This window comes from Etheostoma cragini, chromosome 5 (assembly GCF_013103735.1).
Source record: "Etheostoma cragini isolate CJK2018 chromosome 5, CSU_Ecrag_1.0, whole genome shotgun sequence".
In the NCBI taxonomy this organism is placed as follows: domain Eukaryota; kingdom Metazoa; phylum Chordata; class Actinopteri; order Perciformes; family Percidae; genus Etheostoma; species Etheostoma cragini.
Window position 1 is genome coordinate 11,075,052 of NC_048411.1, and position 11,439 is coordinate 11,086,490.

General features: G+C 40.3%; 1 protein-coding gene across 2 annotated transcripts in view; it reads right to left on the reverse strand.

Annotated features, from left to right (window-relative positions):
- Positions 1–552: 552 nt before the first annotated feature.
- Positions 553–11,439, reverse strand: part of LOC117944715 (netrin receptor UNC5C-like) — a 177,403-nt gene continuing 166,516 nt past the window's right edge. The window contains exons 14-18 of one of the 2 annotated variants that reach the window (XM_034871786.1): positions 8,639–8,872; positions 5,601–5,750; positions 5,117–5,281; positions 3,023–3,201; positions 553–1,243 (exon numbers count right to left, since the gene is read on the reverse strand). In XM_034871786.1, the coding sequence (XP_034727677.1) occupies positions 1,081–1,243; positions 3,023–3,201; positions 5,117–5,281; positions 5,601–5,750; positions 8,639–8,872 (891 nt within the window). In that variant the 3' untranslated portion in view covers positions 553–1,080. The remainder of the gene's footprint in view (positions 1,244–3,022; positions 3,202–5,116; positions 5,282–5,600; positions 5,751–8,638; positions 8,873–11,439) is intronic. The other variant, XM_034871788.1, reaches the window with a different exon arrangement.

Here is an 11,439-nt window from a genome sequence, read left to right on the forward strand (position 1 = left end):
GAAACCTGTAGTGTTGGGCTTGTTTCTGGTCAGGACCCTTTGATTGACAGTCACTGTGTAGCAAATTCTGTTATAGGGAAATGATCCACAGATATGGACAGCAGAATACATAGAGCGTTCCCTAGGAAACGATATAAAGACAACAAACTGTACTGGCAAATCACGTACAGCCAAGGCTTGCAAGAGAAGTGAGGGATCACTTCTTTATCTCCAATTTCTCATTATCTGTTTTCCATCCTGTTGTACAGATGATCACCTGCGGCTTCTTCCATCATTTTATTTGTACGTCCTCTCTCCCTTCTGTAATCAGCTCAGCCTCTCCCTGTGTTTACTCTTGTCTTACTAAGGAGTCTTCTCTTTTTCCTCACTCTACCTTCACCCACTCATTTGTAATTAGTTTAGCTTTGCTCCCTTTATGATTCAGTTCCATTCTTATAGAGGTTTTCAAGGCCAGGACCGCTGTTGCTTCTTTTCTCTGCTTCTCTTTGTTCAGTATGAAGTAACAACAAGGCTGCCCCAATAGCTCAGTTGGTAGAGCGGGTGTCTGTATATAGAGATTACTCATCGATGCAGCGGGCTTGGGTTCGACTCTGACCTGCGGCCCTTTGCTGCAGTCATTCCCCCTCTCTCTCTTCTTTCATATCTTCAGCTGTCCTGTCAATAGAGGCCTAAAAATGTCCAAAAATAATCTTAAGAAAATATAATAACAGCAAAAGAACACCTAGTGTTGCACCAGACAAGGTCTTTTTTTTTAGGCGTGTGTGTGTTTTATTTGTTCCTGACGGACTGTGTTGTGTTGTAGCTTGTGTTATGGCTCCTTCGGTCACCCACAACACTGCAATGTTGCTCAAATAAAACACAGAGATACACATAGTTTCCAGCACTACCTTGAGCATTTCTTGTCTGTTACCAAGTCGGCAAGAGTGCCATGGTATTTAACCGGCGCTCAATCACCATGGCGATAACTTTTATTTTGCTCACATCTGATTTGTTCAATGCCCTTGCTGCAGCATGGGAGAATAAATTTGAGTGTAATCGTTTCCAGAGTTCTGTTATTGTCACGGTAACCACGCTGCTTCGTCAGTGTTCCGTTGTCATGGAGGCGAAGTTACCGTCATGGCGACCCATCTCTTCCAGCACAGCCGCCAGTTCATTTAGGTCTCCATCAGGGAAGTGCTGGGCCTCCCAGAGATCCAGGATCACACCTGTTGGACTAGACTTGGTGGCAAAGTAGTTCAGATACCTGAAGAGATCAAAGAGAGCAGAGGGACAAAAGATATGGTAAAAATGATAGGACAGAAAAGGTATAATTCTCTCATGTCAGCTTTTAGTTTCTTACAGATATATTGTTTTAGTCCTGGAGCTTAATCAGGCATCAAATTCAAACAACCAATCACGATGGGACCAAAATCTCAAACTCCTAATATGTAACAGGTGTGTTTGAAAAAAGCTGAAATCTTCCCATACCAAGAAAATAACAAACATGTCTCATATCGCAGTGCAAAGGTGACAAATTACCCCCTTTCTGTATTATTACTGCTTGAAAAGTTAAACACAATACCCTTTTACCCAATGTGATTGCTCTTTTGAGGACTATGCTGGCTTATACTCTATTAATACAATATTAACACAATATTGTTTAAACATATTGAACCTGAGTACAGCACCTGACGTCTGACCTTACAACGGGACACGCAGTAAAAGAAGAACTACATCAAAAAATGAGTGGATGATTTTTTAGTCAGTTAAATGTGGCAGGTACATTTGCTATTATGTATGTTCAATTCAAACCATTTTAAATAAATAAGAACAATACGAGCATTTTTAAGTTGCAATAATAGAGCACAAAAAAGTGCCAACGAGTCCACAGGGACTAGAGTTTTCAGAGGAACAGTAAATACTAAAGCCGTCGACAGTCAAGTACACAGCGATTGCAGAGAACAGTCTGACACTGAGCCATCTGTGACGAAGATCTCAATGCCGCTTCAAAGCGAAAAAGCCATCGGATTTGAGTCCAATGGGGATAGAAATGAAATGTTCCTCAGTAAATCCTGCGATTGTACTGTTGGCACACTCTGCTTCTGTTTAAACACAACCAGAGATGTGTCACTCCTCTGCTCTGTCTCTACTCCTGCAGTTTTCTCCTCGTTATTTTCTCTCTCAAAACATCCAATAAGCTATTTTCATCAATTTCTTTATTACTTATTGTCTCTTTCTTCTCACTTTCCATCTCAGCCTCCATCTGTCTGCAGTATGTGATAAGGGGTATCCTGCTGTTAGGTGGACTCAGTGGCTGAGATCTACCGTTGTGTGTGTGTGTGTGTGTGTTCCTTTACCAGTTGTCTCAGTACAATAGACCAAAATAATCCCAATTATGTGTTTGTTTGTCTGTGTAAAAGTGGGTCCAGCCCAAGTTTCACTGTTTATATACAGAGAGGAGAGATGGCTGTGACAGAAAAGCCTGAGTCATGCTTTAAACGTAAGGAGACATGACATAGCAGTTACAAGAACAAAGAGGATAAAAGATGGTAATTCTGTGTTATCACGCTCCTTTTGAAGAGTGGCTTTTAGCGGAAATGTGGAAGTAAACAACAATTTGGCTCGCTGTCCATATTTCACCCACTGATCGGGAATATTTGGTGACCATTAACAGACTACATCATGAGCTTGCGGACTGTTGGGGCAATAAGGGGCACTTGTGCCCAATTATCCTCCGATAGCTGCTGGTGAATGAACCTCCAGACTGACTCATCGAGACACACGTCTGGGGATAGAGACACCAAGGATGCAAATGCCCAATTGCATCTTTAATTTCTAGGTGCATGGGAGTTGACTCAAACTCTACAGTAACGCCGATTCTAAATAATGAATTGCGATGGAATTGAGTGAAAAGATTTACTGTGCACTTTGGTTTAGAGTACATATGTTTTAACTGTTTTTCATGACTGAATGATGTTCCAAACCAAGCAAAATGCCTGCAGGAAAAATAGAGAAAATAAATGGTAAAAACTGTGTGTGTCACCTGTCAAGGTTGAGTTTGTGGGCCAGCATCCTCCAGTCATTGCCTCTGGTCTGTGGTGCATCTAGGCTGCCACACAGCTTCTGTCTGATGGATAAAGGAATGCGGAAGGCATTGGGACCCACCAAGGTCGTGATATTACTAGCAGGGTCCATCAGGGACGTGTCTATGCACTGAACCTCCTGGAAAGACAAAGAATCCGGTCAATTGTTGGTCAAAGGAAAAAAAGGAAATACCTTTTTTTTGTTTAAAGTTTTCTTATGGAGATATTACATTTCTGTATATTGTTGTGTACAGTATAGCTTCTGCGGTAGAGACACAGTAGAACAAGGCAAAAAAAGCCTTAAAGGTAAAATATGTATGATATTGTGCATCTATGTGGCAACATTGGCAAAATTAACTCCATTCTATTTACAATATATTTCAAACACATCTCTTTGTTGATTGTTCTGACCAAGACTCTGCTTGTCTCTCTGCTGCTTGCATTCAGTTTGACCAATTAGAAATAAGTCTCATAATCAATACAAGAGTGAACCGACAAATATATCTGCTACCAAGCACTCTGTCTCTCTTCTCTTGCTCTCTTTCAAAACCTTTATCCCATTACTCTGCCACTCCTGGGCTGAAAGGAGACAGCAGCCTAATGAACCTAGCTTGGCAGTGGGAAACAACAATTGCCACTGTTTATGTGAATGATTGCTATTTATTGCGTCTCCTTAGCCCTAATTTACCGCAGGAAGCTTTCTGCTGCTGGAGATTAAATGATTGATGCAAAGGGACATCTCTGTTTCTGTGTTGAATTTATAAATGCTTTAAACCTGCTTTACTTTTTGTAAGTTATTGGTTTATCTATTCAGTCCTAATTACCATACTTGCCAAACATCTCATGTGATCATAGTATTTACTGTGCAAGACTATCTATGGCCTATTTAAAATGATTTACAACTGATCCAATAACAAAATATTTTATGTTGTGAGAAAACTGTCATTGCCTAAATAAGGCCTAATTTTGACTGTGTACTTGTTACACAGACACATATCAAAGATGTTTCTGTGTGTATGTTGACTGACAAACTGCAGAACAGAAATGCCCAAAAAGTGTTTCCGCAATTTTAGAAACTGTTTCCCTGTTACAAAATCTTTCCACCTGAGAGCACTAACAAGTGTGTTTTTTCTCTGTAAAATGACCCCCTAAGTATATACCTTTATCATGGAAAAAAAATTTAACTTTTTAAAAATCTGTTGGGGCTCTTGAACTGTACACAATACTCATACATGTTAATGAACAAACAAACACACACAAACACTATAGTGCATAACCCTGGACAGGATGACATTAAAGTGGCACCAGGATGGCTGAGACAGCAAGATGTGTCAGGTTTGTTAGATACCTTGAAACTCTTAAACTCCACTAGATACATTTTGTTTTCATTCTAATTTTGCTCAGTGACCAACGCTGGAGAAGTACTAAATACATGCAACCCTCCTTTAAATTCAGTCAAAAATCAACTTACCTGGTTAAAAAAGGGTTAAGAAAGCATAAAGTGCAAAGCTATCAACACCGTGGGAAAATTCAATGCAGTGACATTTCAAAAGAACTGAAAGAACTGTCTGACCTTCGACTAACACACACACACATATACACACACACACACACACACACACACACACACACACACACACACACACACACACACACACACACACACACACACACACACACACACACACACAGTGACTCTGTGGTTACATGGACTAGCAAAATCAAAGACGAGTTATTCCACCCATGTTATGTGACCTCTAGCCTCAGTATGAATGATTGAACAGAGTCACAGAACCATAGCAGGGGCCTTGACTGTCTGACACACAAAAACTTAGTGACTTTAGGACCTTTAGTGCAGGAATGTAGACGTGTCTCTCTCTTTTTCTCCCTGTGACTGTGTTCATTTTTATTTGTATGTATTGTTTTATTCCTAAGTGTGTCCTCCGTCAGGGTGAGTCAAGTTGTCTTCTGCAGTTTTCTCACACATACAGCCGACAGCCAATACACAGCGGGTCTCTTTTTTTGCAGTGTGCATTTGGATTTCTAAAATGTACCTCTTCCAATGTGTTGCTGAGCTGAAAGATCTGTCCTTCTCCTTCCACCTGCCGTACACACAGTTTGCAGCTGATGTCTGTTGTGGCTGGGCTCAGTCTCTCCAGGGTAAAGGTACAGTGAAGAGTTCTCTGACTGCTACTCCACACCTGGTAGAAAGGGATCTCCTAGAAAACAAAAAAATAATATGCAGGTTTTTGTAAAGCCAATTTTCAGGCTGGTTCAATTCTAAGTATCTTCAGTTATTAATGAGGATTCATCAAAAGGAATAACTGTGAAGATATTGGACTCTGATGCAAAGCTTAACAAACAAAATGAGGACCGACATTTACACAAAGTCTTACCATGTTTGGCTAAATATAAGTAGTACTTTAATCTGATATTTGCTGTGTGTGTGTGGATTAATTGTTACATAGTGCATATTGTATTGGGATACATGTAAAATGTGTTTAGGTGTATATGTTTGTGTCCTCGATACCCTCTCACCTGATACTTTGCGATGAGTTTGCTCTTCCAGTGTGTGTGTGGAACATCGTGGATTGACAGTCTCAGATTGTGTGTGCTGTCTTTAAAGTTCAGGGTCTTTGGCTCATCCAGAAGCTTCCCTCCCATCTGGGTCTCCATCTGAAGAACCTCCTACACAAAACCCCACAACAACAAAAAAACAACAATTATATCTTCAAACATCCTCCTTAGCTCTGCTGCTATCTTGCTTACTGAAAAAGAGCTGGGCAATGTAGAGAAAATCAAATATCAAGATATTTTTGACCAAATACATTGATATCAATATTGTGGCGATATTGTTGGGTTGACAATTGGTGCTTTCAAAAAATCTTTACACAATTAGATCTTTTGATAAATAATCATGTGGATACAATGTGTTTAAAGGCAAATAATAGAAGAGCTAGAATAGTCTGGTAACTTCAGAAAATAACCTAAATTTACTGTTATGTAGCCATGTTCATAATCAAAGACAATTCTTAGTCTCATATTACAATATCAATATAATATCAGCATATTGCCCCGCCCTAGACTGAGCAATTTATGTTTTCATACAGCATTAGACATTGCAGAAAGCCTTGACATGTTTCTTGCATAATAACTGCAGACACAATACCAGGAAACACTTGAAACACATGCAAGTTTTCTTTAAGATATCATAACAGCTCAGTAGTTGAATTCTCTGGATTTTAGCCTTTGCTAACAGCATTCAACTGAAGACACACATTAAGATGCTCAATAAAAACCTTGATTAATAACCAGTCAAAGTACTGCTGTTCTGAGATGTGAGAAATGAAGCATATCTTTAATGTAAGACAGTAAAACTCAATTACTTCTATTGACTTTAGAAGACGACCTAAATGCATCAAATTACATCATAAATACCTAGAGAAGTAACGATTGACTGATTATTCAAGATTTTGCAGCAAACCTTTGTCTTTTCCATCACCCTTCCCTTACTGCTATCATGAAAATAGAACAATCACGACTTGTCCTTGTGTACTCTCCCACCTCACCAAGTGTAGCAAAGTACATAATTCCACTTGCCATTAAAAGGTAACTTCTCATTTGGGTAGTAGTTTCCACGAGACAGGCTTTTTTTGTAGCATGAATACCATCTATTGGGTATAAATTCTTACTCACTTTCACCAGTCTGCTGTAGCCTGCTTCATGGTAAGTCACATATATTGAGCTCCGCTGTTATAGTTAAGTAAATGTGTTTATTGTGTTAATAGGTTACTATGCATGTAGTATATCCACATGGGAAGTCTCATATTTTATATAAGAGTCCTGTTTTGTTTGGTTTCTATTGTTTTAGCTTAAATAAAAAAGCTCACCACGTTGTGCTAGCTTGCTAGTCTGGTTAGCTTAGCTTGATAACCTACTGTAACTTTATGATACAACCGTGGCAACAGTAACTACATTTCTGTTTTCATTTTAGCAAACTGGAGCTCTTTATAATGGCGAATGTGATTGTGAAACACTGTTCTGCTATTTACCAGGTACAGGTTCCTACTTTTGTGATTTTATAATGACATTTTGTTAATATCCTGTATGCTACTGTTGAGCAGTCTGCTGTAGCCTGCTTCATGCAAACTGGAGCTCTTTATAGTGGCCAATGTAACAATGTTCTCATCACAGAGTATAGTCTAGACCTGCTCTTTTATGAAAAGCGGAATGAGATAACTGTTGTTTGTGATTTGGTGCTAAATAAATAAAATTGAATTGAATTGTTCTGCTATTTACCAGAAAAAGAACGGCTCTGATTGCCAACAAAGAGCGACGGTTTCACCTGTAACACAACACAACGCAAGATAGAGAGTACACACCCGCTACAGAAGGACAGATTCAAAAGCTGATGCACTGCAGTTAATGTGGCTTTTTGCTTTAATTTAGTATCTTAGATTTTATAAAACGGTGAGAATCAGATTTAATTTAATATCTCTATTTTGTGGACTAAAGTAAGCAGCACATTAAACTTGGCTGTGCTGCAGCTGTTTTAATAATACATTGCAAACAGTCCTATGGGGATTTTTGCTCATCCTTTGTAAAATTGACTTCTGTAAATCAGGTAAGCCCCCACTCCAAGAAAGTACTTAGAAAGTATCTGTGGATGGTAAACACACACATACTGATAATATCAACATATTTACAGGATCATGAACTGCACACATATATCTAAATGCATAAATGAACACACAAAAACACAATAGTTTAGAATACGTTATCAGTATCACTTCTGATGCCGCCTACAACCTTTTTTTAAATAATCAATTCTTCCTTCCCATCATCTTCCTACGCAGGAGCTCTACTGTAGAGTTACAGCAGACACATCCACTTTTAAAAAGCAAACTGATCAATTATACTACACAAAGTCTCCCTCATTAAAAAGTCCACCTCTGAACTTTGTTTTCTTGCTTGCTTGAAACGGTAAAAATGAGGGTGCATGGTGATGTTTGTGTTTCTGTATGCATGTGCATGGCTGTGTGCCACACTGACACTTGACTTATCATTGCATGCATAAATTACCAATGTTAATCTCCTGTATCAGATGGTCCCCCTAGTGCTTTGAATTTGTTTAAATTCTAAAGCGTTGTTACTCTGACATTGCCTGACCCTGTTTTGTTTACCACTTCTCAGCTCACTTCCAGAAGACTAGAGGTGAGAAAACTTCTGTATATGACTCTAGATAATCACTTCAATTCAAGCTGCAATATATTGTATTTCAAATGCAAATTACGAGGTTCCAGTTTAAGCATGGGTGGTCTAAGAGAGAACAAAATCCCTCACAGGAATGAAGAACACAACAGAGCACTTGGCCTAAAATATCATACAAGTCTTTCCTTCCAGTGTTATTATCCAAGACAATGGAAAACTTAGCTGTTGGGCTCACTGTAGATACATACTGCATATTATATATCCATATGTGTGTGAGCACATATTAACTTGAGTTTAGTCTGAAGTGAAAAAGCCACGCAACAAAATTATTATTTGGTGTGATTCATTTAGTTTCCATTCTTTACCTTGAGTGCATCCTGTGTGTCATCCAGACAATAGACCCTGATGTGATAGTCCAACGTTGTGCAGGAGACGGGTCCAAAAACAGCCAGTTTAAGCCTCTTGGCGGCTGCCTTGCAGATTGACTGGCCCACCAGGCAGTAAGTCCCCAGTGTCTCTGTTAGGATGTGACATGCCTCCGAGTCCATCTGCACGTAGCAGGGGGTGGTGAAGTTTTCCTCTCCAACTACAACCACTTCCTGTAGAAATCATACACACACACAAAGTCACGCATATTTTTAGACTTTCGGTGTGTCATGCTGGATCTATAATGGGGGGCTAAGACTGTAATATTGTAAATTGACCATGTGAGCTGTTACACTACTCAACGAAAGGGAGATTTTGGGCTGTGTTCAACACAGGCTACCCTTAAAAACAGGACTATGTCCAATTACCGCTATATTGTAAGTATATATTACTATGTAGCCTGCCTGCCTTTTAATCTAACTGCTTTTGCAGCGATGATTTGCTTCTGTCAAAAATTTCCCCGACCTATTTCACTCAATTCCCTAACTTTGTGACAAAAGCATTGGTTAAACAACATTCTATATTCAACATAGTGATGAGCATGAAGTGACTTGATGTAAATGTAGAATATTCTAAATTTGCAATTGAGCCACACTACAGGTAATTTCGTCCCCCCCCCCCCCCCCCCCCCCCCCCCCCCCCCCCCCCCTTCTTTGGGAACAGCATTTATTTGTCCGTGCTGACTGGTTTTAGTGAGGCCCGGTCATTGTGTCAACTAGACCTGCATTTGGAGCCGTTTACGCTAATGCCAACAAATCATCCCAGTCTCATGGCAGTTTGTGAAATGGTCATGTTATTTAATCTATTGATTTGTGTACAGGTCACCTTAATGTTGTTATTTTTGTGTGTTGATTACGAATTTTAAAGTAATGTATTTCAGCGGGATGGCCATTTTGTGATAACAGAACGATTACGGTAGCGAGTAGTATTGAAAAGCTAAAACTCAACGCAGGGAGGGTGGTTGGGTCAAACACCACAGGCATTTTTTTCCTAATCACAAACATCCTGTTGTTGTGGCCGTCAGGCAGTGTTTCATTTCCCCGTTGTTGCGTGCCACAGAGACCGCGTATCGTGTCCCTGCGTCTGGGGACCGTGTCCCGCGTATGGTGGTCCGTCCCGTTGTTGACGCTGGCGTGTGGCGTTTCATTTCCCTGTTGTTGCGTCCCCCAGAGCAGGCCAGTGTCAGTGTCATGGCAGTTTACGAAATGGTCACGTTTATTACGTGACCTGTGCACGTAATAAACGAGAAAATCATGACATGTACACGAATCACTAAATCAAAATAACGTGGCCATTTCACAAACTAGTGTGAGATCATGTTATACAAACCCTGAATAAACAGGCCAGTGGTGGACTTAGGCTATCTTAGGGGCTGGGGCAAAAAAAAGAGAATAGACGGCAGCTGCATGACGTGGGTCACCAGCACGCTGGAGGTTGTCTAGCATGTAGGACAGCCTATAAATTCTCTAGTGAAAGGGGACCCTAATGGGCAATTTATCATGTTTTCTCCATTTAAAGGCACCCTGGAGGGAACTTTATTATGTTTAATCTACCATAGAGGAATGCAAGAGGGCACTATTGTGGCCTTTTTTTCAACATGGCACCAAGGGGGGCAGTCCTATTCAGTCTCTTTTTCATACTCGGTGCTGACTTTGGGAATGATGTCCGAGAGGTGCCTGGGCAGAGACGGATGAAATTGGTGGCTGAGATGACAGAAGTTACCGACATAGACTATGCATGTCAAAGCACCTGCAAAAGGGTGAAAATGAGCTGGTCCACCCGGGTGTCATGTTTCCATCCCTGACATTCGTAGCTGGAGCCGATAAATACCTGTGACTACTGCAGGGTCATTTAGCCTGGGAATGAATGCCGAATATAACCTTTCCCATTAAAGACAAAAGCCAGTTGTTAGTGGATTGTTGTCCAGTGGGAAAGGGGCTTAACTGATGCATTCGTCTATTGCTGTAAAGGTAGTTTTCAATGCAATGCCAGTACTAGTGTGTTGAGCTGTTCTCCCTTTAGAAATCATTGTTAAGCAGAAGAAAGCCCCACTGCAAAAGCTGAGTTTAAATCATTTTTGGCTTGTGGACCTTTTTAATAAAACCGGCCCTGGTAATTTATCTTAGAAAACCAGTCACTGGAGTTGAGTCACTGAATTGAAATGTAGATGCATGTCTGGTTGTAGATTATGACTTCTAAAAGTAAATCAAGGTGTCCATTAAGAGAACGATAACACTTGTTTGGAGCTGTAAGATGTGTGTCCAATCCCACAGTGATTATCTGCCGGCTGCTGCTCATATCATTTCTACAGCACTTATGGCCTGCGTTGTGGTAAATCCATATGGCTCTTTAGGGTCTTCAACTAGTTGTGCACATGTGTGTGACTGTGAACAATTGTGTGTGCATATCAGTGGAGGCAAAAGTGCTGCAGCATGTATCTGTTCCAAACGCACGTGTGTGATTTTGAACCACAGTTCGTGGGGAGTTGTGTTCCTACAGATGAGCAGGCTAAATCAATACAAAGAAGTAGGAAAGCAATATGGTATGAATCTGTTATTACTGGTAATCACAACCGTGGCTGCTCCCCCCTGATGTAAGGGGAATTCAATTATCTTCCTCTGCCTGTTTTGGAGAAAACTTTCTGATGGGAAATGGATGTTCTACAGCTATAAGAGAAAAAGAAATCGACTTCCTGATGAAATTCCACTCTTCTCGTCTTTACACACTCTGCACCCCCCCC